The following is a 27200-nucleotide window of genomic DNA, read 5'->3' on the forward strand; positions in this document are numbered from 1 at the left end:
ATAATCTTCCAATCTCTGAAAAGTGGCATTCAAGTTCCTAAATTAGAACATATAACAGTACAGATCCTTCGGCCCTCAATGTTGTGCCGAGCTATGTCCAAGCCCAAGATCAAACTATCCCACTCCCTATCATTCTGGTGTGCTCCATGTGCTATCCAATAACCGCTTGAAAGTTCCTAAAGTGCCTGACTCCACTAGCAGCTGGCAGTCCATTCCACACCCCAACCACCCTAAGTAAAGAATCTATCTTGGGTATCCCTCCTATATCTCCTACCATGAACCTTTATAGATATGCCCCCTAGCAATAGCTACATCCACCCGAAGAAATTAGTCTCTGCACGTCCACTCTATCTATCCCCCTCCTCATCTTATAAACCTCCTATTAAGTTGCCTCTCATCCTTCTCGGCTCTAAAGAGAAAAGCCTAGCTCCCTCAACCTTTCCTCGTAAGAACTACCCTCCAAACCAGGCAGCATCCTGATAATCTCCTCTGCACTCTCTCCAATGCTTCCACATCCTCCTTATAGTGAGGTGACCAGAACTGCACACGATATTTCAAATGTGATGTCACCAAGGTCCTATGTAGTTGCAGCATAACCCCACAGCTCTTAAACTCAAACCCCCTGTTGATAAACGCTAACACACTATAAGCCGCCTTCACAGCTCTATCTACTTGAGTGGCAACCTTCAGAAATCTGTGGATATGAACCCCAAAATCTCTGTTCCTCCACATTTCTTAAAACCCTATCATTGACCCTGTAATCCACATTCAAGTTTGTCCTGCCAAAATGAATCACCTCGCACTTAGAGTTTAACTCCATCTGCCACTTTTCTACCCAGCTCTGCAAATTATCAATGTCTCTTTGCAGCCTACAAGAACCGTCCACCTCATCCACTACTCCACCAATCTTGGTGTCATCAGCAAATTTACTAACCCACCCTTCAGCCCCCTCTTCCAAGTCAGAGGACCGATCCCTGTGGTACGTTGCTGGTAACTGGCCTCCAGTCTGAAAATTTTCCCTCCACCACTACCCTCTAAATTCTATGAGACAGCCAGTTAGTTATCCAATCAGCCAAATTTCCTTCTATCCCCCACCTCCTTATCCTCTTCATGAGCCTATCATGGGGAACCTTATCAATCGCCTTACTAAAATCCATGTATATGACATCAACTACTGTACCTTCGTCTACACACTTAGTTACCTCCTTAAAGAATTCAATCAAATTTGTGAGGCAGGAAACCCTGACACAATATGTGTCCCATCCGAACTATTTGACCTGTAAAGGTTCCAATCGATATTTGGAAAGTTAAAGTCACCCATGATAACTACCTGTGACCTCCACAGCTATCCATAATCTGCTTTGCCATTTCCTCCTCCATATCTCTATTACTATTTGGGGGCCTATAGAAAGCTCCTAACAACATGACCAATCCTTTCCTATTTCTAATTTCAGCCCATGTTACCTCAGTAGACAGATCCCCCTCGAAATGCCTTTCAGCAGCCATTAAACTATCCTTGATTAACAATGCTACTCCTCCACCTCTTTTACCACCTTCCCTACTCTTACTGAAACATCTATACCCCGGAACTGCCAACAACCATTCCTGCCCCTGTTCTAGCCGTGTCTCCGTAATGGCCACAACATCGTAGTCCCAAGTACGAATCCACACTCCAAGTTCACCTACCTTATTCCTGATGCTCCTTCCACTGAAGTAAATACACTTCAACCCACCATCCTGTCTGCCTGTACACTCCTGTGACCTTGATACCATCCTCAGTACCTCATGACCCTCAACACTGGCTTTTGGACTACAGCTCATTTTCCCACCCCCTGACAAATTAGTTTAACCCCTCCCCCCAAAAAGAGCCGTAGCAAATTTCCCTTCCAAGTTGTTCCTCTTCGTCTCTTCCAGTGACAGTCTGCAATAGTCCCACTCCCTCCATTGTCTGTTTGAGCACCTTTGTTTTGGCACTGTTCCTCTCTCTTGTTTCTCTGCCAGTCACAGGTGATCTTCCTGCACCAGCCATAGCTGAAGTTTGCTGTGGATTACATCATGGTCCAGAATTGATTATTGGCACCACATTATAGGCCTCCAGGAGTTATCGTTTCTTTTCTCTTCCACCTTGAATAAACTTTGCCCTGAATTCCATCCCATGCCACGTGAGAATACCTTCTGAGAGTTATAAAGTAATGCCGTCTGTACAGGGTGGTGAATGTGAGGAATTCAATAACCACAGAATATAGTTGACGCCAAAATGTTGGGTGTGATTTCAAGAAACAATTAGATATACCTCTTGGGGCTAAAGGGATATGGGAGGGGGGGGCGGGGAACCAGGATATTGAATTCAATCAGTCATGTCATAATGAATAATGGAGCAGGCTCGAGGGCCGAATGGCCTACACCTGCTTCTGTTTTCCGTGTTTCTATGTAGACCCATGATCGAATACTGGGTGGCAGAGTGCGAATGGCAACAGAATCTAGATTTCGAGGTTGAAAATACAATGAACAAGTTAAACTAAAATAGCACGCTATCGGCTGAATAGCGTGGTAGACTTGTTTACAAAAAAAGTGGCTTTCTTCCCACAACCTCAGTGACCCTGGTGCTAATAGTGGCCCTAATCCTATTTAAGACTTAATTTCTATTCAGTGAAGTCATGCAGTGCGAGAAATTTAACACTGTGAGGCTTAGTTTGTATATTAAACCAACACAGCAGGAGATTTTGACAAGGCAGAATTGTGAACGTGTAATATCTCTCGATGCAGGGTGGTTCCTATATCAGTATTGTATTCATAGCACAACGAGAAAAGAATCTGAAGATCAATTTAAGCTTAAAGGCAATAGGACTTTGGAGCAGGAGGAGACCATTGGGCCCTTCAAACATGCATTGCTATTCAATAAGAACATGGCTGATCTCATTTATGGCCTGAACTCCACATTGCTGTCTGCTCCCCATAACTCTTGACTCCCATAAACATCAAAAATCTGTTAAACTTGGTCTTGAGTAAATTCAGTGACCAGCCTCCACTGCTTCCTGAGGAAGAGAATTCCACATACAAATAATGTACAGAGAAATAATTTTTCCTCCTGTCCATCTTAGCAGAGAGACCCTATATTAAACTGTGTCCCTATTCTAGTCTCCCTGACAAGAAGAAACATCCTCCCGGCATTCAGTCTAACCAGTCCCCTCAGGGTCTTGTGTTTCAACAAGACCACCTCTCATTCTTCTAAAATCCAATGGGTATAATCGCTACCTGTTCAACCTTTCTTCGTAAGATAAGCCCTTAATCCCAGGAGTGAGTCACGTGAACCTTCTCTGAATTGCTTCTGATGCAGTTACATATTTTCTAAGGAAACCAAAACCGCACACAGCTGTAGAAAACTTCCCAACTTTTATACTCCTTTCCCCTTGCAATAAACATCAATATCCCATTTATCTTTCTAATTGCTTGCTATGTCTGCCTACTTGCTCCTTGTGATTCTTATACTAGGACACCCAGATCCCTCTACTGTACTTATAATTACAAGGGTATGTATGACAACAAAGCTGGTTAAAGTGAACTGGGAAATTAAGTTAAAGGCTAGGATGGTAGAGATGCAGTGCTGGATGTTTAAGATGATCACAGAATCATAGAACCCTACAGTGCAGAAAGAGGCCCTTTGGCCCATCGTGTCTGCACCGAACACAATCCCACCCAGCCCCTACCCGCATATCCCTACATGTTATACCCACTTATCCCTCTAACCTATGCATCCCTAGACACTAAGGGGCAATTTTAACATGGCCAATCAACCTAACCTGCACATCTTTGGACTGTGGGAGGAAACCAGAGGACCCGGAGGAAACCCATGCAGACACGAGCAGAACGTGCAAACTCCACACAGTGACCCGAGCCAGGAATCAAACCCAGGACCCTGGAGCTGTGAAGCAGCAGTGCTAACCACTGTGCTACCATGCGGCCCCATGATATTGCTTAAAACTCAGTAAAGATGTATTCCAGTGCAAAAGGAGAAGGATGCATTAACAATGGCTATCTAAGATGGTATCAGATCAAAAGGCAAAGTAAACAATTCTGCCAAGGCTAGTATGCCAGAAAATTTTCAGAATTTTTTTAAAAACTGAAGAATAACCAAAGAAACTGAGGGGGAGATGAATCATAGAATCCCTACAGTGCAGACACTGGGCCCATCAAGTCTGCACTGTCCGACAGAGCATCTTGCCCAGACCTATCCCCGTAGCTGCACATATTTACCCTACTAATCCCTTTAACCTATACATCCTTGGGCAGTAAGGGGCAATTTGGCATGGCATTTAGTGTAATAATTAAAGGGAATGTTGGCTGTCTAGAGAGTGCAAATGGGAGATTAATAATGGGAAATTAATAAGGAAGGTGATTGCAGAACTGCTAACAATTGTCTGTTGTAAATGGGTGAAATGGAGGGAAGATCTCTAAACCATTACAATTGCCAGGGAAAGTGTACATAAAAAAACTGTCACAGCTAAAGTCTGGCAAGTCGCCAGGACCTGATGGTCTGCATCCCAGGGTCTTAAAAGAAGTGGCTATGAAGATAGATGCATTGTTTGATATTTTCCTAAATCCCCTCAATTCTGGAAAGGTCCCTCAATTAAAAAATAGTAAATGTAACTATTCAAGAAAGGAGGGAGGCATAAAGCAGGAACCTAGAAGTCAGTTAACCTAACGTCTCTCATAGGGAAAATGAAAGTATTTGCTTTAAGGAGGTTATTCTTAATCTTACTGCAATCAAGTAGCGTCAACGTGGTGCTGTGAAAGGGAAATAGTGTTTAATTTTTTATTTCTTTGAGGAAATAACAATCGATATAGATAGAGAGGAACCTGTAGATGTGGATTTCCAAAAAGCATTTGACAAAGTGTAGCACAAAATAAGAGTTTTTGGTGTAGCGGTGACCTATTGACATGGATAAAGGATTGGTTAGCTAATAGAAAGCAAAGTGTAGGGATAAATGGGTCATTTTTAGGTTGGCAAGTTGTAATAAGTGGAGTGCTGCAGGGACTGATGCTAGGCCTCACTGTTTACAATCTATATCATTGACTTAGATAAAGGAACAAAATATCTGGTTGTTAAATCTGCTTAAGATACAAAGGTAGGTAGGTTGTGAAGCAGACATAAGTCTGCAAAGGGTTATAGGTTAAGTGAGTGGTCAAAAATTTAACAGCTGGAGTAAAAGTTGGCAGGAAGAATAGAAAGCAGAATGCTATCTAAGTGGAGAGGGGCTGCTGAATTCAGTGGTCCAGAGGGACCTAGGCATCCCGTTACATGAATCACATAGAAATTAGCAGCAGGTACAGAAAGTGATTAGGAAGGCAGGTGGAATGTTGGCGTTTATTGTGAGTATAGCGTACAACTGTTTTTGGAAGTTTTGTTGCAGTTGACCACTTCTGGAATATGGTGTGCAGTTTTTGTCTCTTTACTTAAAGGTTGCACTTGCATTTGCAGCAGTTCAGACAAGGTTAATACAACTGACTCCTAGGATGTTGGGGTTATCTTATCAGGAAAAGTTGGACAGCTGGGAGCGCTATCCGTTGGGAGTTTAGAAAAATGAGGTGATCTTATTGAAATATATAAGATCCTGAATGGACTTGACAAAGTGAATGCTGACAGAATGTCTTCCCTTGTGGGAGAGACTAGAAATAAAGGACACAGTTTAAAAACGTGGGATCCTATATTTTAGATGGAGAAGAGGGGAATTTCTTTTCTAAGGTCAGTAATGTGCAAAATTCTCTTCCTAAGAGAGCAGGTGAGGCAATGGCATTGAATACTTTTAAGGCTGATTTAGATTCTTTATTAAGAAGGGAGTTAAAAATTGTAGGGGGTATGCAGGAAAGTAGAGTTGAGACCACAATCCAATTAGCTCGAGGAGCTGAATGACCTCCTCATGTTTCTGATTCATATGTTCATATGTGTTAACTCTAATCTGTATGTCTTTAATATATTTCAAGATGTATAGGACGAGGAGAGACCTTTATGGTCTTTTTGCCAGTCACAGTTTGAAAAACTATAGCTTTGTTCTACTTTCTCACTCAAACTGATTTACTTTGTATTCAGATCAAGGCAAAGCACTGTGGATGCTAGAATCTGAAACAAAAACAGAATGCTGGAGAAGCTCAGCAGCTCTAATGAAGGGTCATCCAGATTTGAAACATTGGCTCTATTCTCTCTCCGCAGATGCTGTCAGACCTGCCAAGTTTCTCCAGCGTTTTCTGTTTTTACTTTATACTCGGTGTACTTCATTTTGCTCAGCTTTGCTGCCAATGGATTTGATGCCTCTTTATTGGTGATGTCGCTGCTGGTTGGCAGCAAGACTTCCTCGCCCAACAAGTGAAACTCACTGGAATTTTACAGCCTCCCCCGCTCAGAATGGATACTCTATTGGTCTCTGTTGGGGAGGGGGAGTGGTATGAGCCTCGTTTGAGCAAGGTCATAAAATTCCGCCCATTGTGCTTTTTAAAATAATGTTGAGTATTAAGGTTTCCACCATGATACCCCCTGACAACAGACTTCAGTGCTGCAATATTTTATGACCTCAATTAAAAATGCTTCTTTTTTCCTCCTAGGAATGTTAACTATAACAGACTTCATAAACATACTGCACAGATACTACAAGTCACCCATGGTAAGTGTTTTCAATTGTCGATGTTAAAATCTTGGGAGACAAAGTAAGTGACTTATGTGAAATAAGGAACAAGACCGTAAGATATAGGAGCAGAATTAGCCATGATCAGCCATGATCAGCCACGACACATCAGCCATGATCTTATTGAATGGCGGGGCAGGCTCGAAAGGCTAGATGGCCTACTCCTGCTCCTATTTCTTATGTTCTTAGAATTAGGTCATTCGGCCCATCAAGTCTGCGCTGCCATTCAGTTATGTCGGATATGATTCTCGTCCCCGTTCTCCTCATAACTCTTGACCCCCTTATTAATCAAGAACTTATCAATTTCTGCAGTTCATACTGATAATTTTAGGGTTGTCCAAAGGAAATTTCCGTACTATATCTAATTTTTTTATTTATTCATCGGTGGGACATGGGTGCTGCTGGCTGGCCAGCATTCATTGCCCATCCCTAGTTGAGTGGCTTGCTAGGCCATTTCAGAGGGCAGTTGAGAGTCAACCACATTGCTGTGGCTCTGGAGTTACATGTAGACTAGACCAGGTAAGGATGGCAGATTTCCTTCTCTAAAGGATATTAGTAAACCAGATGGGTTTTTCTGACAATCGATAATGGTTTCATGGTCATCAGTGAATTCTTAATTCCAGATTTTTTTTATTGAATTCAAATTCCACCATCTGCCATGGTGGGATTCAAACCCAGGTCCCCAGAACATTAGCTGAGTTTCTGAATTAATCGTCTAGCAATAATACCACCTAGGCCATCGTCTCCCCAAATAAGCCTCCTCATTCAATAACACAATGCTGGGAAAGACAGAAATCTATTCAATTCATTCAAACACAGCAACAACAACCACAACATGCATTGATCTGGTCTTTCTAAAATACTGAATACCCCAAGGGACTTCACAGGAACATACATAGAGCAAAACCTCAGTATGCAAATAGCAGATTGCTCTTGTCCATGATTTCAAACTGGCTGTGGGAAAATGGTGAAAGGCAAGCAGGAGAGAAAAACTCGTGTGATCTGATCCAATAAGAGAATCAAGACATTACACTACCCTTGCTGTTTATAACATCACATTTTGGGTTTTGATCCTGTATATTTTATTATTTTTCTTCATAGAATATCTCTGCTATCTCCCATACTTGGGAGAGCAGAATTTGAGATCATTTTTCAGCTCGTTCCTTCCCGAAGGAAACGTCTGTATTACGGTTATTTTATTTGGATGTCGGCCATAAGGGTGCGTTTTAATCAATGTAACAGAGGCAGGGTAAAAATAGAAAAAACAAATTAGGCTGTCAGAAGAGAACATGAACTCTCGTTATATGGTTAATGAGCAGAACAAAACAATGTTGCCAGCAAAAAAAAACTTAAAAATATTCAATATTATTGAAAAAGAGAACATGCTTTTGAAGCTTTTTGTCTTGCACTCATCAGGACAAATGCAAGAATGCCAAATTTCAAAGTCAGCAACCGTTAATACTCCATGAAAAAGGGGTGCTGATTGGCAAGTTGATAAGTTGATTCTAGTTGAGGCATTGTCATGGAGAATGCACCAGGGAACTATTATCCCTCACATTTTTTTGGTCAATTTTTTAAAAGTGCAATGCCTGGACATGTTCCTTTTGCATACAGAGGGTAGGTCTCTGCAAATGAATCTGTGCAGCTCGCAAGTGTAAGTGAGCCACATTGTGAGACCAACTTGCATTTGTAATGATGACCTTCACTTGGTTGTTGGTGTAATTTTTAACACATGAGCTTGATCAGCAACTGCTGTCCACTCATGAATCACACCTAATATTAGACATCATGTTTAGTTTTGTATGCATAGGCTGGTTGAGTACTGTTGATATTCTTCCCATTGCAGATAGCAGAAAGGACATATTACTTGGTATGATCTGCCATTGTTGAGACATATGGCCAACATGCATGGCGTCACACTGGTCCTGAAATTCATATATTGCAATACGCATTTATGTGGTAGCCACAATGACTTTTCGACTTGGTGACAGCATCCTGTTAGTGGAAAATATGACTCATTGTTGTTGTATAGTAGCAAAGTGAATGGCTAGCTTCACCTTGTTGCTCAAATTTTTGAGATGCTTTATCCTTCTAGGGTAATTTGAGGCAGACTGGGCCCTTTTCATAGAATCATAGACTTCCTACAGTGCAGAAGAAGCTGTTCAGCCTGTCGAGTAATGCCAACTTTGACAGAGCATCTCGTCCAGGCCTTCTCCCCTACCCTATCCCTGTAACCCCATACAAATTTATCATGGCAAACCATCTAATCTACACATCTTCGGACACTAAGGGATAATTTAGTATGTCCAATCCACCGAACCACCTGCATGTCTTTGGGCTGTGGGTGGAAACTCATACACGGGGAGAATATGCGAACTCTACTTAGTCACCCAAGGCTGGAATTGCACCTGGCTCCCTGGAGCTCTGAAGCAGCAGGCTACCGTGTAGCCCCTTTTCAGGTCAAAAAATGATGCTGCCAGGCGCACTTGAATATGTAGTGTACACAGCAAGCAATGATTTGATCAGGGTAGTCATCCCACAAGAATAGCTCTATTTTGCTCAAGCTTTCACAGTGAGCAAATAGCTCCAGTCCTATTTGTGTGATAGCCATCAAGGCCAATCTTGTAGCATTTGGAATTGTAGAAATCTCAACATTGTATTAACCACTGAAGGTAGGCTTATGGTAAGCAGAGATCATATCAGCGAATATCTCAACTAGCACGTTGAGAAAAGTGGGCTTGTTAAACTGCTGCATTTCAGAAGTGAATTTAAAGAGGGAAGAAGCTCATTAAGGTGTGTAAGGAAATTCTTGCATGCCATTCAGCACCCTTTTCTCGTGTATAAACTATTTTGTTTGAAATTTGGGATTCTTGCATTGTCTTGATGAATATAAGAAGAAAAGCTCTGAATAAAGTCCCTTTATTCAGCAGTACTCAAGTTCCATTCTGCCAAACGAATGTTAAAGATATGAAGCTGCAGGAATGCCAAAAAAGGAACAATTGCCAAAAAAGAAACCAAACCAAAATGTACTTCTATCAATTGACAGACCATAAGAAACACCAACCAAGGCAAAACAACTTGCATGTGGAACCCCCCCGACTCCCATCCACCACCTTAAACATTCATTGCCCCCATCACCAGCAGACAATGATAGCAATGTGTACCATCTACAAAATACACTGCAGTGGCTTGACAAGCCTCCTTTAACAGCATCTACCAAGCCCAGAACCTTTAAAACTATAGGACCATAGAAAAGTTACAGTGCAGAAATAGGCCATTCAGCCCATTGTATGTGTGTTGGCTTAAAAAAGGAAAAATAAACTAGCTGCTCATTATCAGGAGGTGGTGTTATTGTCATTGGACTAATAGTTCAGAAGCCCAGTTTAATGCTCTGGGGACCTGGGTTCTAATTCCACCACTGCTGATGTTGAGATTTTAATTGACTAAAACAAAAAAACTAGAATTTAAAGTGCAGATAACCATGAAACTATTGTTGGATGTCATAAAGACCCATCTGGTTGACCAATGTCCTTTAGGGAAGGAAATCTGCCTCCTTTACTTTGCCTGGCCTACATGTGACTCTAGACCCACAGCAATGTGGTTGACTCTTAAATGTCCCCTGAAATGGCCTAACAAGCCACTTATTTCAAGGACAATTAGCGACACTCAATCCCATGAATGTTTTTTTTTAAATCAACTTTCCCAATTTCCAGCATCTAGTCTGTTGTCTTATAGCACTTCAGGTGCAGATTTGGATGCCTTTTAAATGTGTTGAGCGTTTCAGCCTCAACTACCAACTTAGGCAGAGAATTCCAGGTGACCAACACCCTAATGTCCCATCTTATCCTTCTACCAATCGCTTTAAATCTATGCCCCCCACACACACACACACACACACACCCCCGCCCCGATAATTGACCCTTCATCTAATCGAAACAGGTCCACCTTATCTAGGCCCTTCATAATTTTGTATGGTTCAATTAGGTCACCCCTCAGCGTCCTCAGCCCTAGCCTATCCAATCTGTCCTCAAAACTGTAACTTTCAAGCCCTAGCAAATTCTCCAGAGCAATTATGTCCTTCCTGACCAGAATTGCACCTGAAGCTCCACTATGGCATAACCTCAATATATCTTTGCTTTTGTATTCAATACCTTGTCCAATAAAATAAAGCATTCCATCAGCTTTTTTGCAATGTTACCCACCTGTCTTGTAAGCTGAGATCTGTGGGCGTACACTCCAAGATGTCTCACTTTCTCAGCCCCTCTGAATTTATTCCCATTTATTGAGCATTCCCTTACTTTGTTTGCCCTCCCCAAATGCAGCACCTCTCACTTTTCCAGAATTAATTCTATTTGCTCCTTTCCCAACCAGCCAACCAACCAAACCATGGTTATGATTCTGAAGCAACAACAACCCGCTTTGCGATAAACTGCACAACCTTTTTTTTGTGTCATCTGCAAATTTCCCAGTCGTGCCTCCCACGTTTGAGTCCAGATCATTAATACATACAATGAATAGCAAAAGTCCCACGATGAGCCCTGTGGAACACCACTGGAAGCCACTTTCTATTCACTGAAACATCCATTAACCATTACCCATTGTTTCCTATTGCAAAGCCAATTTTGGATCTAACTCGCTACCTTCCCTGCTTTCTGACCAGCCTGCCATGTGGAACCTTGTCAAATGCTTTACCAAAATTCATGTATACAACAGCCAGTGCACTGCCCTCATCAATCCTCTTTGTTATTTTCTCAGAAAATTAGTAAGGCACAATCTTCCTCTAGTTTATTCTGCCTCTTGAAATTAATTCCAATAAACTGCCCAACACTGAAGTCAGACTGTCCGGCCTATAATTCTCTGGCCAAGCCCTCACACCCTTTTTAAATAATGGTACAATGTTCACAGGCCTCCAATCCTCTGATACCTCACCTGTATCTAGTAAGGATTGCAAAATGATCCTCAAAGCATCTGTTATTTCCTTCCGGACTTCCTTCAGTCTGGGATACAATCCATTTGGCCCTGTCAGTCCCTCCAGTACAAGCTCTTTCGCTATGCTTATTGTACCTAATATTTCACACTCCTCTTTAACTAGACTATTTGCATTATCCCTCTCTTTAGCCCAATTTGTCCACGATGCCCCTTTTTATAACCCCTAAGGTAGCCCCAATTTCCCGCGTTTGGCCCATATCCCTCCATACCTATCTTATCCATGTAACTATCTAAACACTTTTTAAAAGATAAAATTGTACCCAAGTCTACTACTGCCTCTAGCACTTTGTCCCAGACACTCACCATCCTCGGAGTGAAAAAATTGCCCCTCTGGACCCTTTTGTATCCCTCCCACTTTAAACCTGTGGCCTCCAGTTTTACATTCCCCTACCTTTAGGAAAAGATGTTGACTATCTAGCTGATCTGTGCCCCTCATTATTTTATAGACCTTTATAAGATCACCCCTAAGCCTCCTACATGCTAGAGGAAAAAGTCCCGGTCTATCCAGCCTTTCCTTATAACTCAAACCATTAAGTCCTGGTAGCATCCTAGCAAACCTTTTCTGCACTCTTTCTGGTTTAATAATATCCTTTCTAATAATAGGGTGACCAGAACTGTATACAGTATTCCAAATGTGGCTTTACCAATGTCTTGTATAACTTCAACAAGACATCCCAACTCCTGTGTTCAGTGTTCTGCCCAGTGAAACTGAGCATTTCGAATGCTACCTTCATCATTCTGTCCACCTGTGATTCCGCTTTCAAGGAGCTGTGAACCTGTACCCTGCGATCTCTTTTTTCTATAACTCTTCCCAGCACCCTACCATTAACCGAGTAAGTCCAGCTCTGGTTCAACCTACCAAAATTTATCTAAATGAAACTCCATCTGCCATTCGTCAGCCCACTGGCCCAATTGGTCAAGATCCTGTTGCAATCCTATATAACCTTCTTCACTGTCCACTATGCCATCAATCTTAGTGTCATCTACAAACTTACTCATCATGCCTCCAATATTCTCATCGAAATCATTAATATAAATGACAAATAACAGTGGACCCAGCACCAATCCCAAAGGCATACCGTTGGTCACAGGCCTCCAGTTTGAAAAACAACCCTCTGTCTTCTATCATCAAGCCAATTTTGCTACCTCACTCTGGATCCCGCGAGATTTAACGTTATGCAACAAACCTACCATGTGGCACCTTGTTAAAGGCCTTGCTAAAGTCCATGTAGACAATATCAACTCCAGTGCCCTTACGTACCTTGTTGGTTACCCCTTCAAAACACTCGATCAAATTTGAGAGACATGATTTTCCACTCAAAGCCATGCTGACTGTCCCTAATCAGTCCTTGCACCTTAAATGCATGTAAATCCTGTCTCTCAAAATAATTTCTAACAATTTACCCACTACAGATGTGAGGCTCACCTGCCTGTAGTTCCCAGGCTTTTTCCTGCAACCTTCTTAAATGAAGGCACAACATTTGCCACCCTCCAATCTTCAGGCACCTCACCTGTGACTATTGATGATTAGGATATTGCTGCTAGGGGACCTGCAATTTCCTCACTAGCCTCCCACAATATCCTGGGATACATTTCATCAGGTCCCAGGGATTCAGCTACCTTGATGCGCTTTAAGACTTCCAGCACCACCTCTAATATGAACACTTCTCAAGGCGTCACTATTTATTTCCCCAAGTTCCCTAATATCCATGTTTTTCTCAACGGTGAATACTGATGAGAAATATTTGTTTAGGATCTCACCCATCTCTTGTGGATCCGCACATAGATGACATTGCTGATCCTCAAGAGGTCCTACTCTCTCCCTTGTTACTCTTGCCCTTTGTGTATTTGTAGAAGCTCTTCGGCGTCTCCTTTGCCTTATCTGTCAAAACAATCACGTTGCCTTTTTGCCCTCCTGATTTCTCTCTTAACTCCACTCCTAATCGCCAGCATCAACACACAAGTTATCTCGTACATCTCTGATAGGCTCCACCCTTTCCTTAGTTGTTGTCTTGCTCTTAACGTACTGGCAAACATCTTTGCTTTTTCTTTGATATTATCTGAAAATACATTTTGTCCTCTCTTGGCTTTCCTAATTCCCTTTATTATTTCACTCCTGCATTTTCTGGACTCCTCTAGGCTTTCTACAATAATAATCTTTTTGTGACTGTCATGAGCTTTCTTTTCCCCCTTTATCTTACCCTGTGTGCTTCTGGCTAACCAGGCAGCTCTCGGTCTGACAGAACTTTTACTCCCTGTTCTATCTGTGTCATTTCCGTTATGATTCTAATCTAACTATTAGAGTCATAAAGGTTTACAGCATGAAAACAGGCCCTTTGGTCTAACTCGTCCTTGTTGCCCTTTTTTTTAAAACCCCTAAGCGCATCCCAATTGTCTGCATTTGGCCCATAGCCCTCTATACCCATTGTATCCATGTAACTATCTAAATGCTTTTTAAAAGATAAAATTGTACCCGCCTCTATTACCTATGGCAACTTGTTCCAGACATTCAGCACCCTCTGTGTGAAAGATTATAGCCACTATATTCAAAATGGTCTGTCACTGCTGCTTCATCACTTGCCTATCTTAATTTCCCAGGATTAAATCTAGAATTGCACCCCCTAGTCTTGGGCTTGTTATGTACCAGCTGAAAATGTTTTTTTTGAACGCAGTTCAAGAATTTTGTGCCTTCTATATTTTTTCATACTGTTTGCATCCCAATTGATATTAGAGGAATTGACGTCAGCAACTATTACTTTTTTTTTGAAGTCAGCAATTTGCCTACATATTTGCTCTTCTTCTCCCCTCCCACTATTTTGGGGCCTCTGTATGCTCGTAGTACGGTAGCACAGCGGTTAGCACTGCTGCTTCACAACTCCAGGCACCTGGGTTCGATTCCCAGCTCGGGTCACTGTGTGTGTGGAGACTGCACATTCTCCTCGTGTCTGCGTGGGTTTCCTCCGGGTGCTTCGGTTTCCTCCCACAGTCCAAAGATGTGCAGGTTAGGTTGATTGGCCATGCTAAAATTGCCCCTTACTGTCCTGGGATGTGTAGGTTAGAGGGATTAGCGGGTAAATGTGTAGGGATATGGGGCTAGGGCCTGGGTGGGATTGTGGTCGGTGCAGACTTGATGGGCCGAAGGGCCTGTTTCTGCACTGTAGGGTTCTGTGTTCTAGTAGTGTGGTTGCCCCTTTTTTATTCTGAGCTTAACTTATATGGCCTCACTTAATGCTTCATTTAGTATATCATCCCTCTTCAGCTGTAATTGATTTTTTAACCAATAATGTTCCACCTACATTTTTTTTTATTTCCCCCTCTCTAGCCCGTCTGAAAACTCTACATCCAGGGATATTGAGCTGCCATCTTAGCTCCTCTTTAAGCCAGATTTTCATTTCAGCAACGACATCATGCTGCCATGCATCTATCTGTGCCCTCAGCTCATCAGCTTTATTTGCTATACGTCTTGTATTTGCATATATACCTTTTAAACAGCCACATTCCTCTGTGCACTTTTTAATCTGTGCTGCTTCCGTCTTTCAGAATTACTCATTAATATTACCATCTCCTGTTCTGTTAATTTGCTCTCAGGTTCTCATCCTGCTGCGAATCTAGTTTAAGCATCCTCTCCCCAACACCAGCAGATCTCCCTGCAAGGTTATTTATTGCAGTCCTGTTCAGAAGTAGACTATCTGGCCCACCTTCCCCAGAATCGAACCAATGCTTCAAAAATCTGTTCCCCCTCTACGCCAGCATCCCAGCTAAGTTTAATCACTCAATTCTCCTATTTCTAGACCAGCTTGCACTTGGGACTGGCTGTCATCCTAGGATTATTGCTTTGGAGATCCAACTTTTTGATCTCCTTCCTAACTCCCTAAAATTTCAGGATCTCATCCTCTTTCCATGTACCAACGTGGATAATAACCTCTGGCTAATCACCCTCCCCCAGAGGCATGTCCTGCAGCTGGACCATGACATCCTTGACCCTGGCACTAGAGAAGCAACATACCATCCTGGAGCCACATCTATGCCAACAGAAATGCTTGACTGTTCCCCTAACTAATTCACTGTCGCTACTGCTCTCCCTTTTTTCTTCCTCCTTGCTATCGAGCAGAGCTGCCTCTGGTGTCTCAAACTTGGCTCTGACTGCACTCTTCCAAGGAACCAACTCCTTCCAAAGCAGAGAACTGATTGTGAGCAGGATCCAAGGGGATTCCTGCATTACATTTCTAGCTGTCTTGGACTGCCAGTGGTTACCATTCCCTTTCTGTGTCCAGGCTCCTAAGAGGTGATCTATAGGCTGACAGCTGAGCTAATTATCTAAATAGCAATGCCTCACTAAAGTATTTTTATGTATGAGAATCCACTTGAAATAGAAGGCAACATTGCTTTTGGCACCATGCAAGTTTTAAATAGGCCTAAAGTTCCTAAAGGTATGTACAGACAAGATATCTACATTATTCTTCTCCGTGACAAGTTATCGGCAGTTTCAAAGCAATTCTGCTCAAGTTTTTTTTAAACCAGTCTAGTTACTCAAATTCAGATTTCTTCTTGTACATATATTGCCAAATTTGAGTCAGTAGCAACATTTTTACCCTGGTTGGTGAATTTGAGCTGTGGAATGGGAATTTGAGCTCCTGGTGTAAACTTTTTAAAATTTTGTTCAAGGGATATGGGCATCATTAGCTAGACTAGTATTTATTGCCCATTCCCAATTACCCCTGAGAAAGCGGTGGTGAGCTGCCGCCTTGAATCGCTACAGTCTAGTTGGCGTAGGTAAACCTAGAATGCTGTTAAGGAGGGAGTTCCTGGATTTTGACCTAATGACAATGAAGCAGCAGCAATATATTCCCAAGTCAGTATCTGTGGGGGATATGATATATCTTTAGGAGCTAGGCTATTTAAAACTTTAGGAACTAGACCTATTTAAAACTTACATGGTGTCAAAAGCAATGTTGCTTTCTATTTCAAGAGGATCTTCATACATAAAACTACTTCAATGAAGCATTGCTATTTAGAAAATTAGCTCAGCTGCCAGGCCATGAGGTTACAGGTTGTGATCAAGTACAATTCTGCCGCTGCTGATGACCCTCAGCATCTCATGGTTGCCCAGTCTTGAATTACTAGATCAGTTCAAAATCTATCCCGTTTAGCACGGTGGTATTACCCCCGACATGATGGAAGGTATACTCAGTGTGAAGATGGGACTTTTGCATCCACAAGGACAGTGAGGTAGTCACTCCTACTGAGTGTGTCATGGACAGATGCGGCATAATAATTTCCCAGAATCTAGATGCAGTTTTAATTCTTCTAATGTATTCTGAGTAACTATTGCTGCATGACAGTCAAAAGCATTTGTGATTTAAATTCGGTTTTTCAGATGACTATTAGTGTGAGGCAAATACCCAAAGAGAGTTTGAACTTCCCAGGCAATGGCCCTGCAACCTTTCCTTGAGAAATTACAATGGTTCCCCATCACGTATTTGGGATATGGCACCCTGCAGCTCAGAAGATGCAGCCTGCAATCACAGATACTGTATGGAACTGGGACAAGGTTTTGGGTCAGGATCCTGACATCAGGTTCAAATGGGGGTCACAGTCTAACAAGAGGTATGGGTAACACACACCCTGCAATGCTTTTCCCTAAGTTCACCCAGTCATGGCCAAGAGGGCAAGTTCTTGAAGTTGGAGGGCCACAGGGAGATGAATCATGAAGTTCAGGAGAGTGGGAGTAAGAGGGTCCCTTGATTATGAGGCACCCTCTCTCCAACTTCAAATTTCTAAATTTAAAAATTGAATTGGTGGCCAGCCGCCATTGTAGAGGGGTCCCCTCCTGCTGCCCCATGGCGGTGAGCTGGCAGATAGGAAGGCCTGGAGCTAGCCTAGTCCCTAACACTTCAGGGGACCAAGCACCAATTGCTTTCTGCCTGCTCTCACATAACACAAGCTGTCGTCAGTGGCGAGATTGTCAGAATCACCTTGAGGACAATATGTCATCGAATAAAAATTTAAAGACCCTGTATTTTACAAAGATTTAAACCTCAGAATGATGGCTTGTGCTGTTTTATTGCTGTCTGCTTTCTGGCTAATTCTGCCACTGTAATTTCCTCCAGCTCCCAATGGTGCAACATTGGTGATATTTATGAGCAGGTGGATTAACTGTCAGATTAGATTGAGGAGACCAAGCAAGGAGCGGGAATAACAGGGTCAGACTGAGAGCAAAGTGGAAGACTAAATCAAGGGTACAGAGTTCAGGAGAGAAAGACCCAGGCCAGAAAGAAGCATAGCTAATAAGGGAACAGATTGGAAGATTTTATTCCCCAGAGTTGCAAACCTCGATGTCTGTAATTTTGTCTTGAATTTATACATTTTTAGGAAAATGTCTTCCGCTTTCTGTTTATTTCCCTCGTGGGATCCCTTTCTCCTGTTCTCCAGTTCTTGTTCATTTTCTCTCATTCCCTTTTGCTTTTTCCCCTATTTCCTTTTTCCTGTCTGTTTTATCACAGAATCATATGGAAAAGATGGAGGCCACTGTGGAGGTCCCTTACAGTTAGAATCAGATGAAATTATTATGGGCAACAAAGCGATGGCAGACCAGCTGAAGAAATACTTTGGATCTGCCTTCACTAAGGAGGGCACAAATAACCTTCCAGAAATACTAGGGGACAGAGGGTTTAGCATGAAGGAGGAACTGAAGGAAATCATTATTAGTCAGGAAATTGTACTGGGGAGAAAGTCCCTAGTGTCTGATGCTCTGCATCCTACAGCACTCAAGGAAGTGGCCGTGGAAATAGTGGACGCGTTGGGCATCATTTTCCAGCGTTCTGTAGACTCTGGAAGAGTTCCAGTGGATTGAAGGTTAGCTAATGTAACCATGTTTTTCTTAAAAAAGACAGGAGAGAGAGAAAACTGGGAATTATAGACCGGTTAGCCTGACACTGGTGGTGGGGAAAATACTGGAGTCAGTTATTAAGGATGTAATAACTGAGCATTTGGAAAGTGGTGACAGGATCAGTCCAAGTCAGCGTGGATTCACTAAAGAGAAATTGTGCTTGACAAATCTTCTGGAATTTTTTGAGGATGTGATCAGTAGAGTGGACAAGAATGAACCAGTGGATGTTGTGTACCTGGGCTTTCAAAAGGCTGTTGACATGAAAGATTAGTGAGCAAAATTAAAGCTCATGGTATTGAGGTGGGGTAATGTACTGATGTGGATAGAGAACTGGTTGGCAGACAGGAAGCGGAGAGTGGAAATAAATGGGTCCTTTTCAGATTGGCGGGCAGTGACTATTGGTGTACTTCAGTGCTGGGACCCCAGCTATTCACAATATACACTAATGATTTGGACGAAGGAATTAAATACAATATCTCCAAATTTGCAGACAACACTAAGTTAGGTGGCAGTATGTGCTGTGAGAAGGATGCTAAGAGGCTGCAGGATGACTTGGATGGGCTGACAGTGGGCAAATACTTGACAAATGCAATATAATGTGGATAAATGTGAGTGGTGGCATAGTCCTGAATGTTATGGTGTTCAAATGCTCATTCAGGTACTTCTGAAAAGGATGTGAGGCAAACCGCCTCTCCCACTCTCCCAGGCAGTGCATTCCAAACCATCACCATCCTCTGGGTAAAAAAAAGTTTTTCTTCACATCCCCCTTCAAACCCCTATCCCTCACTTTGAAGGATCAGTCCCCTCATGACTGACCCTTCAAGTAGAGGGAACAGCTGCTCTTTATCCACTCTGTCCACATCTCTCATAATCTTGTACATCTCGATCAGGTCATCCCTCAGTCTTCTCTGTTCCAACGAAAACAACCCAAATCTATCCAACCTCGCTTCATAACTTAAATGTTCCATCTTAGGCAGCACTCTGGTGAATCTCCTCTGCACCCCCTCCAATCATACCCTTCCAATAATATGGCGACCAGTACTCTAGCTATGGCCTCACCAAAGTTCTAAGCAACTCCAACATGATTTTTCTGCTGTTGTAATCTATGCCTCGATTGATAAAGCTAAGTGTCCCTTTACCTTTTTCACCACCCTACTAACATGCCCTGCTGCCTTCGTAGGTCTGTGGACAAACACGCCAAGGTCCCTTTGTTCCACAGAACTTCCTAGTGTCGTACCATTCATTGAATACTTCCTTGTCAAATTACTCCTTCCAAAATGTACCACCTCACCCTTTTCAGGTTTAAATTCCATCTGCCATTTATCTGTCCATTTGAACATTCTGTCTATACCACCTTGTAGCCCAAGACAATTCACCTCATTGTTAACTACTTGTCCAATTTTTGTGTCATCCGCAAACTTACTAACCCTACCCTCCATATCATCATCAGTGTCATTTTTATAAATAAAGAATAATAGGGGACCCAACACAGATCCCTGTGGTATGCTACTGGACACTGGCTTCCAGTCACTAAAACAGCCTTCTATCATCACCCTCTGTGTCCTACAACTGAGCCAATTTTGAATCCAGTTTATCAAATTACCTTGTATCCCATGTGAATTTACCTTCTTTACAAGTCTCCCATGTGTGACTTTGTCAAAGATTTTGCTGAAATCCATATAAACTGCATCAACTGCACTACCCTCATCTACATACCTGGTCATCTCTTCAAAAAGTTCAGTCAAATTTGTTAGGCATGACCTCCCTCTGACGAAGCCATACTGACTATCCCTGATCAAGCTTTGCCTGTCCTACTGGAGATAGATGTTCTCCTTCAGAAGTTTCTCAAATAGTTTCTCTACACTGATGTGAGATTCACTGGTTTGTAATTCCCTGGTTTATTTCTAAAACTCTTCTAAAACTGCGAAACTACGTTAACTGTTCTCTGGTCATTTGCCATCTCCCTCACGGTCAGAGTCCCTGCAGTCTCTTCCCTTGCCTCCCACAGCAGCCTAGGGCACAATTCATCTGGACCTGGAGACTTATCCACTTTTATGGCTGCCAACACTTCCAATACCTTGTCTTTCCCTATGTCAGTTTGCTCAAGAACTTCACAGTCTCTCTCCCTGAATCCCGTATCATCATCCTCATTCTCTTGGGTGAAGGCAGATGTGAAGTATTTATTCAACATCCTACCAGTGTTCTCTGGCACCCACAGATTGCCCCTTTGGTCCGTAATGGACCCTACTCTTTCCGTGTCTATCCTCTTCCTATTGATATACTTATAGACTATCTTTGGGTTTTTCCTATTTTTACTAGTCACAGCTTTTTTGTATCTACTCGTTACATTCCTGATTACTTTGACCTGGGTGTCATGATGGAACAGTCACAGAAGGATAGAAAAATGTACACATGCAGATTTCTTGAGAATTCAACATAATTAGAGATTGAGAGGCATGGATAGTAAGAAGCTTTTTCCCAGGGTGTAAGAATCAACCACTAGGGGGCACAGGTTTCAGGTGCAAGGGGCAAGGTTTAAAGGAGATGTGTGAGGCAAATCTTTTACACAGAGGATGATGGGTGCCTGGAACTTGCTGCCGGGGGAGATAGTGGAAGCAGATACGATAGTGAGTTTTAAGGGGCGTCTGAACAAATACATGAATAGGAAGGGAATGGAGGGATGGTTTTAGTTCAGTTGGGCAGCATGGTCGGTGCAGGCTTGGAGGGTCGAAGGGTCCTCCTGTGCTGCAATTTTCTTTGTTCTTTGTTATGCAATTGCAGCTAGCGGTGAGGAAAGCTAAAGGAATGCTGGCCTTCATACAAGAGGATTTGAGTATAGTAGTAAAGATGTCTTGCTGCAATTGTACAGGGCCTTGGTGAGGCCACACCTTGAGTATCGTGTTCAGTTTTAGTCTCCTCGTCTGAGGAAGGACATTCTTGCTGTTGAGGGAGTCCAGCGAAGGTTCCCCAGACTGATTCCCAGAATGGCAGGTCTGACATATGAAGAGAGACTAGATTGACTGGGCTTGTACTCACTGGAATTTATAAGAATGAGAGGGGATCTCATAGAAACATATAAAATCCTGATGGGACTGGACAGGCTAGATGTGGGGAAAAATGTTCCTGATGTTGGGGAAGTCTGGAACGAGAGGTCACAGCCTAAGAATAAGGGATAAGTCATTCAGACTGAGATGCAGAACTTCTTCAGTCAGAGTTGTGAACCTGTGGAATTGTCTACCACAAAGCTGCTGGGACCAGTTCATAAGATATGTTCAAGAGGGAGCTGAACATCGTCCTTTTGGTCAGAGGGATCAAGGGGTATGGAGAAAAGCGGGAGTGAGAGACTGAAGGTGCATGACCAGCCACGATCATATTGAATGGTGGTCCAAGCTCGAAGGGCCAAATGGCCTACCATGCCTCTATTTTCTATGTGTCCAATAGGGCTGTTTGATAAAAATCTCCAATTAGCTCATCTATTCTCTATTCTTTGTCTGTCTCTTGTGAGTTCTGTGTGTAATTAGTGCATGTTTCTGTTTTGTTCATTCTAATTAGTCAGGTTGCAGAAACAGTATTAGAATAATGATCAGATGATCTGTCCTTGATGTTTGTTGAGGATTACTTATTGACCAGAGTCTATATAATTGTGAAAGATGACATTGCCAAAATAGAACACTAAAATGCACTGATTTTTTTTTTCAAATTGGGAACAGTTTTACTCTCTGGAGAAACCCCAACATTATTCATTTCTTTCTCTTGATCCTGCAGCGTATTGTGATCTGGTTAGTAATTGCTAGGAATTAAATGGCTATATTTTATGTATATACTTCCTGCAAATTTTCAGGTAGAAATTCTGTTTAATACATCTACTTGTTATAGCAAATTAAAAGAATCTAACGAGCTAAAATAAAATTGCTAAGAATCATAGAATGGTCATAGCACAGAAAGAGGCCATTTGGCCTGTCATTTCTGTGGGTGGCCAGTCACAAGTTTAAATTAACTTTGTTTATTTGAATCAGGTATGTCAGGTTGGACCAGATACTTGGAACCAAATGGTTTTAAACTGACAACCATATTTTGCCATTTCATTTCTCCACACCCCCTGGTTGTTCTCTGGCTTCAAAGAGAGCAACACTCAAGCTCAACACCATCCAGGACAAAACAGCCCACTTGGTGGCTACCTCTTCCTCCAACACCAACACACAGTTACAGCAGTATGTACCATCTACAAGATGCACTGCAGGAATTCTTCAAGGTTCCTTAGGCAACACCTTCAACCCCACAACCACTACCGTCTAGAAGGACAAGACCAACAGGTACCTGGGAACACCACCACCTGTAGGTTCCCCGCCAAGTCATCCACCATCCTGACTTGGAAATATATCACCATTCCTTCACTGTCGCTGGGTCAAAATCCTGGAATTCCCTCCCTGACAGCACTGTGAGTGTACCTACACCTTGGGGACTGCAATGGTTCAAGAAGGCAGCTCACCGCCACCTGAAATGCAGCCAGGATGGACAGTACATACTGGCCTCGCCAGTGACACCCACATTCCATAAAATGCATTTTTTTAAAAAATACTGTTGACTGAAATCTTTGGGGTTGCTTAAATAGATTATGATTTTTCCATTACAGGTACAAATCTATGAGCTGGAGGAGCACAAGATTGAGTCATGGAGAGGTAAGAACATCATAGGAATTTATTTTTGATCCCTTGCAGTCTGTCTGATACCTTGCCTAAAGAGGCCATTATTCATTTGTGAACGGTGATAGTGATGCTAGTAGGCGGTTTGACTGCAGAGGTCACCATAGCTAATCTGGATCCTATTCATATGTCTGCGCTTTGAAATTCAGGCCACTGAATAGTGACTGCAAGCAGAAATCCTGTTTCTTTTTGTTCTCTCATCCCGAGTTCAGGTTGTTGAATTCAGCTGTAGTGCTGCTGCTGGCTTGGCTAAAATAAATAAATTCAGCACAAATCCGGAATCAGACCCAGAACCTTCCTAATGTTCATGGTTCATAAGCATTCGATTTTCATCTGAGTCACCTGGATTGCTGAAATATTAATTTACATTCAGTATTTTATGAGCTTATTGATTAATGCAGACTTCTCTCAAATATTCTAAGTCTGGCATTTATGTGGTACAATTAAAATTGTTTAAAAAGCGTGTTTTATTAAATCTGTCATTTTTTTAAACTATTTATTAGTCACAAATAGACCTTACATTAACATTGCAATGAAGTTACTGTGAAAATCTCCTAGTTGCCACAGTCTAGCGCCTGTTTGGGTCAATGCACCTAACCAGCACATCTTTCAGACTATGGGAGGAAACCGGAGCACCGGAGAAACCCATGCAGACACAGGGAGAACGTGCAAACTCTGCACATGCATTGACCCAAGCTGGGAATCGAACTGGGTCTCTGGCGCAGTGAGGCAGCAGTGCTAATTACTGTGCTGTCGTATGTTTAAGAAAATGCATTATTCTGGCATGCATTTTTACCCCCTCACATTTCCAGATTTCGCATTCAGATCTGTGTCTTTGACTTTGACTTGGATACAGAGGCCGCAGTTTTACTGCCCGGCCTGCCACGGGAATCAGAGCAGGTGAGGGGCGGAGCATGGGAAGGTCTGTTGATCTCGGGTGGGATTTTATGGTTTCAGAACGAGTGAGGCCATAAAATCCCACCTGGAATCTAGAATTTCCATAACCACCATGTGATCCTAACAATTGCACTTTAAGTAGAAAGCTGAGAGTTGTAACTTAACAGCTTAAAACACCAGTTAAACTCTGATTTTGCCAATTGTTTACTTTATAACAGATGCAAAGGAACATAATTTCACCTTGGAAGAAAGGCAAATTCAGTACTAATGGCCCCCAATGGTAGTGCTGAAGGCTTGTGCTGTAAGGTTAATCCTTCCTATGGCCAAACTGTTCATGATGTGGGTATGCCGGCGTTGGACTGGCGTAAACACAGTAAAAAGTCTGACAACACCAGGTTTTAGTCCAACCTATTTATTTGATAATATACTCACAAGCTTTCGGGGTTAGCCCCTTCGTCAGGTGAATGGAGAGTTCTGGCCTCAGACAGAGCATATAAAGCACAGACACTGTCTGTGCTTTATATGCTCTGTCTGAGGCCAGAACTCTCCATTCACCTGACGAAGGGGCTAACCCCGAAAGCTTGTGAGTATATTATCAAATAAATAGGTTGGACTAAAACCTGGTGTTGTCAGACTTCAAACTGTTCAGCACAGCTATAAAACTGTAACCCGAATGGCAAACTGCCACGGTGTGTCCTGTCCACAAAAAGCAGGACAAATCAATCCCAGCTAATCACCACCTCATCAGTCGACACTCGATGATGGACAGAATAATGGAAGATGTCATCGAAGTGCTATCAAGCAGCTCTTATCGCCAACAATCTACTTATCAATGACGAGGAACATTTGCACCATGCAAGTGATAGATTGAGTGTCTAACCCTTTGCTATGATCGTTTGAGAAGGGGTGAACTGTTCCCCCTCTTTGGATAGTCACATCAAAGATTTTAGCTTCTGTTTTAAGAGGATGCTCTTTTCCAAATCAGAATATATTTAACTACTTAAACTGTGAGCTATAAGGGACCATTATTAAGTTGAAGAGCAAATTTATTAACCACTATCTGAAGAAAATTAATAATACATTCGGCCCTCGTGCAGTCATTGGTGCCCACACACAGGCATCAGAAATAGAGATTGCTTTTTTAAATGGCAAAACAATATACAGCAAAAAGACCTATTTCTCCTAGCGGGTACCAAACAGCAGCCTCCAGAGAAAGAAAGAGAGAGAGAGACTCCTCTTGCTGCTTTCAGAATCCCACTGTATCCGCCTATAAGCTTATTTTCCCTGTAAGCTTATTTACATAGAACATATAGAACATAGAACATTACAGCACAAACAGGCCCTTCGGCCCACAAGTTGCGTCGATCACATCTATACCTACCAAGCCATGGAACTATCTGTAACTTCCAATGCCATTAGATCCCGTATACTCATCCAGAAGTCTTTTAAAAGACCCCAGCAAGTTTGCCTCTACCACCACAGATGGCAGCCGATTCCACTCATTCATCATCTTCTGAGTGAAAAACTTTCCCCTGACATCGCCTCTGTACTTGCTTCCCAGCACCTTAAACCTGTGTCCTCTCGTAGCGACCATTTCAGCCCTGGGAAATAGCCTCCGAGAATCCACCCTATCTATTCCTCTCAACATTTTATAAGCCTCCATCAGGTCGCCTCAACCTTCGTCTCTCCAGGGAGAAGAGACCTAGCTCCCTCAACCTATCTTCATAAGGTATGCCTCCCAATCCAGGCAACATCCTTGTAAATCTCCTCTGCACCCTCTCAATAGCTTCCACATCCTTCCTGTAGTGAGACGACCAGAACTCCAAGTGGTTGTTGCCAAGTGCCACAGATAAGATTAATGTTGATGCCTTCTGAGGTTGACTCTGCTTGTTATTAAAAAGTGAATGCAGAGTTTTCAACTGGTCTTTGCTAGTTCTGGAACATCTTGTACCAACATTAATTGGAAAGCTACTCCCTTTCATCTGTTTTGGAGACCATATTAGTACAGTGCTGGAGAAAAGTATTTGCATCTACTGATTAATTGGTGACTCAGAATTTTTTTTTGATGTTTTATTGTAAGTAAGCTAGACAGCTTGAATATTTTCATGTCTGTGCATGGCTCTTAAAGCCAGCACAGCAAAGAAATCAATATAATCCTTTTTGTTTTGTAACTATTTGGTGCTGTCTGAAATTGATGCAGATCTGTGTTTTTCTAGGTTAAGTATTTTGGCTACTTCATATTCTGAGCCCTTTTTCTCAGCCATAGCTTTATAAATAATCTCGCCCTTGAACTAGTTTGAAGCCTGACATTTCTTTGCGCAGTGGAGCTGACATGTCATTTGTTTTCTCTCCTCAGAGCTCTATTTACAAGAAACATTTAAGCCTTTAGTGAACATAACACCAGATGCAAGGTAGGTAAACCGCATTGCATAGTTCCTTAAATTTAATGTGGTTGGTTTGTTCATCTTTATTCACAAAACATTTAAGTCTAAACCAGTGGGTACAAGTAGAACAGTTGGTGGAGTGGCTACATCTGGTGTCTAGAGGCCAAGTATAGCGAGAAAATAATCCAGGGATTGCAGAGGGGCAGAATAAAAATGGTTTCAGTGGTTAATGGAGAGGAGAAGCTAAACTCAATGATGTAACGTAACTTTGACTATGTTCTGAGGCAAAATGTCCAAACAATTGTTAAGGCAAACTTAGTGGCATTTTCCAGTTTAGCTGGCAGGTATTTTTAAGGGAATCTAAAGGATTAAATTTTGTCAACTGTTTCTAGAAAGTATTTCACTGGAGGGATCCAAATTTAACAAATGTAAGAAAATTTTAAACATATTTAAACAGGTAACTTGATATTAGTATATTCAACTCTCTCACAGTACATGATGCTTTACAATCAACCTCACTTTGAGATAATGTCCCACCTTAATTCTAATGGTTTGTTTGATCTCAGGAGAGTTTACTTGAAGGAGGGAACAAAGTATTTACTACAATAATGTGATTTTGTTCAGTTAGCTGACTGCTTGTTGAATTTGGGTCAGGTATTTC

General features: G+C 42.2%; 1 protein-coding gene across 6 annotated transcripts in view; it reads left to right on the top strand.

Moving 5' to 3' along the window:
• The window catches only part of prkag2a (protein kinase, AMP-activated, gamma 2 non-catalytic subunit a), a 448776-nt gene that overhangs the window by 399305 nt on the left and 22271 nt on the right, over positions 1 to 27200 (top strand). For all 6 annotated transcript variants that reach the window (XM_080213148.1, XM_080213139.1, XM_080213129.1 and 3 more), the window contains 3 exons: positions 6598 to 6656; positions 23189 to 23234; positions 26512 to 26566. In XM_080213148.1, the coding sequence (XP_080069274.1) occupies positions 6598 to 6656; positions 23189 to 23234; positions 26512 to 26566 (160 nt within the window). The remainder of the gene's footprint in view (positions 1 to 6597; positions 6657 to 23188; positions 23235 to 26511; positions 26567 to 27200) is intronic.

The sequence above is a fragment of the Carcharhinus amblyrhynchos genome, chromosome 2 (assembly GCF_965287045.1).
Source record: "Carcharhinus amblyrhynchos chromosome 2, sCarAmb.v2.hapA, whole genome shotgun sequence".
Classification (NCBI taxonomy): domain Eukaryota; kingdom Metazoa; phylum Chordata; class Chondrichthyes; order Carcharhiniformes; family Carcharhinidae; genus Carcharhinus; species Carcharhinus amblyrhynchos.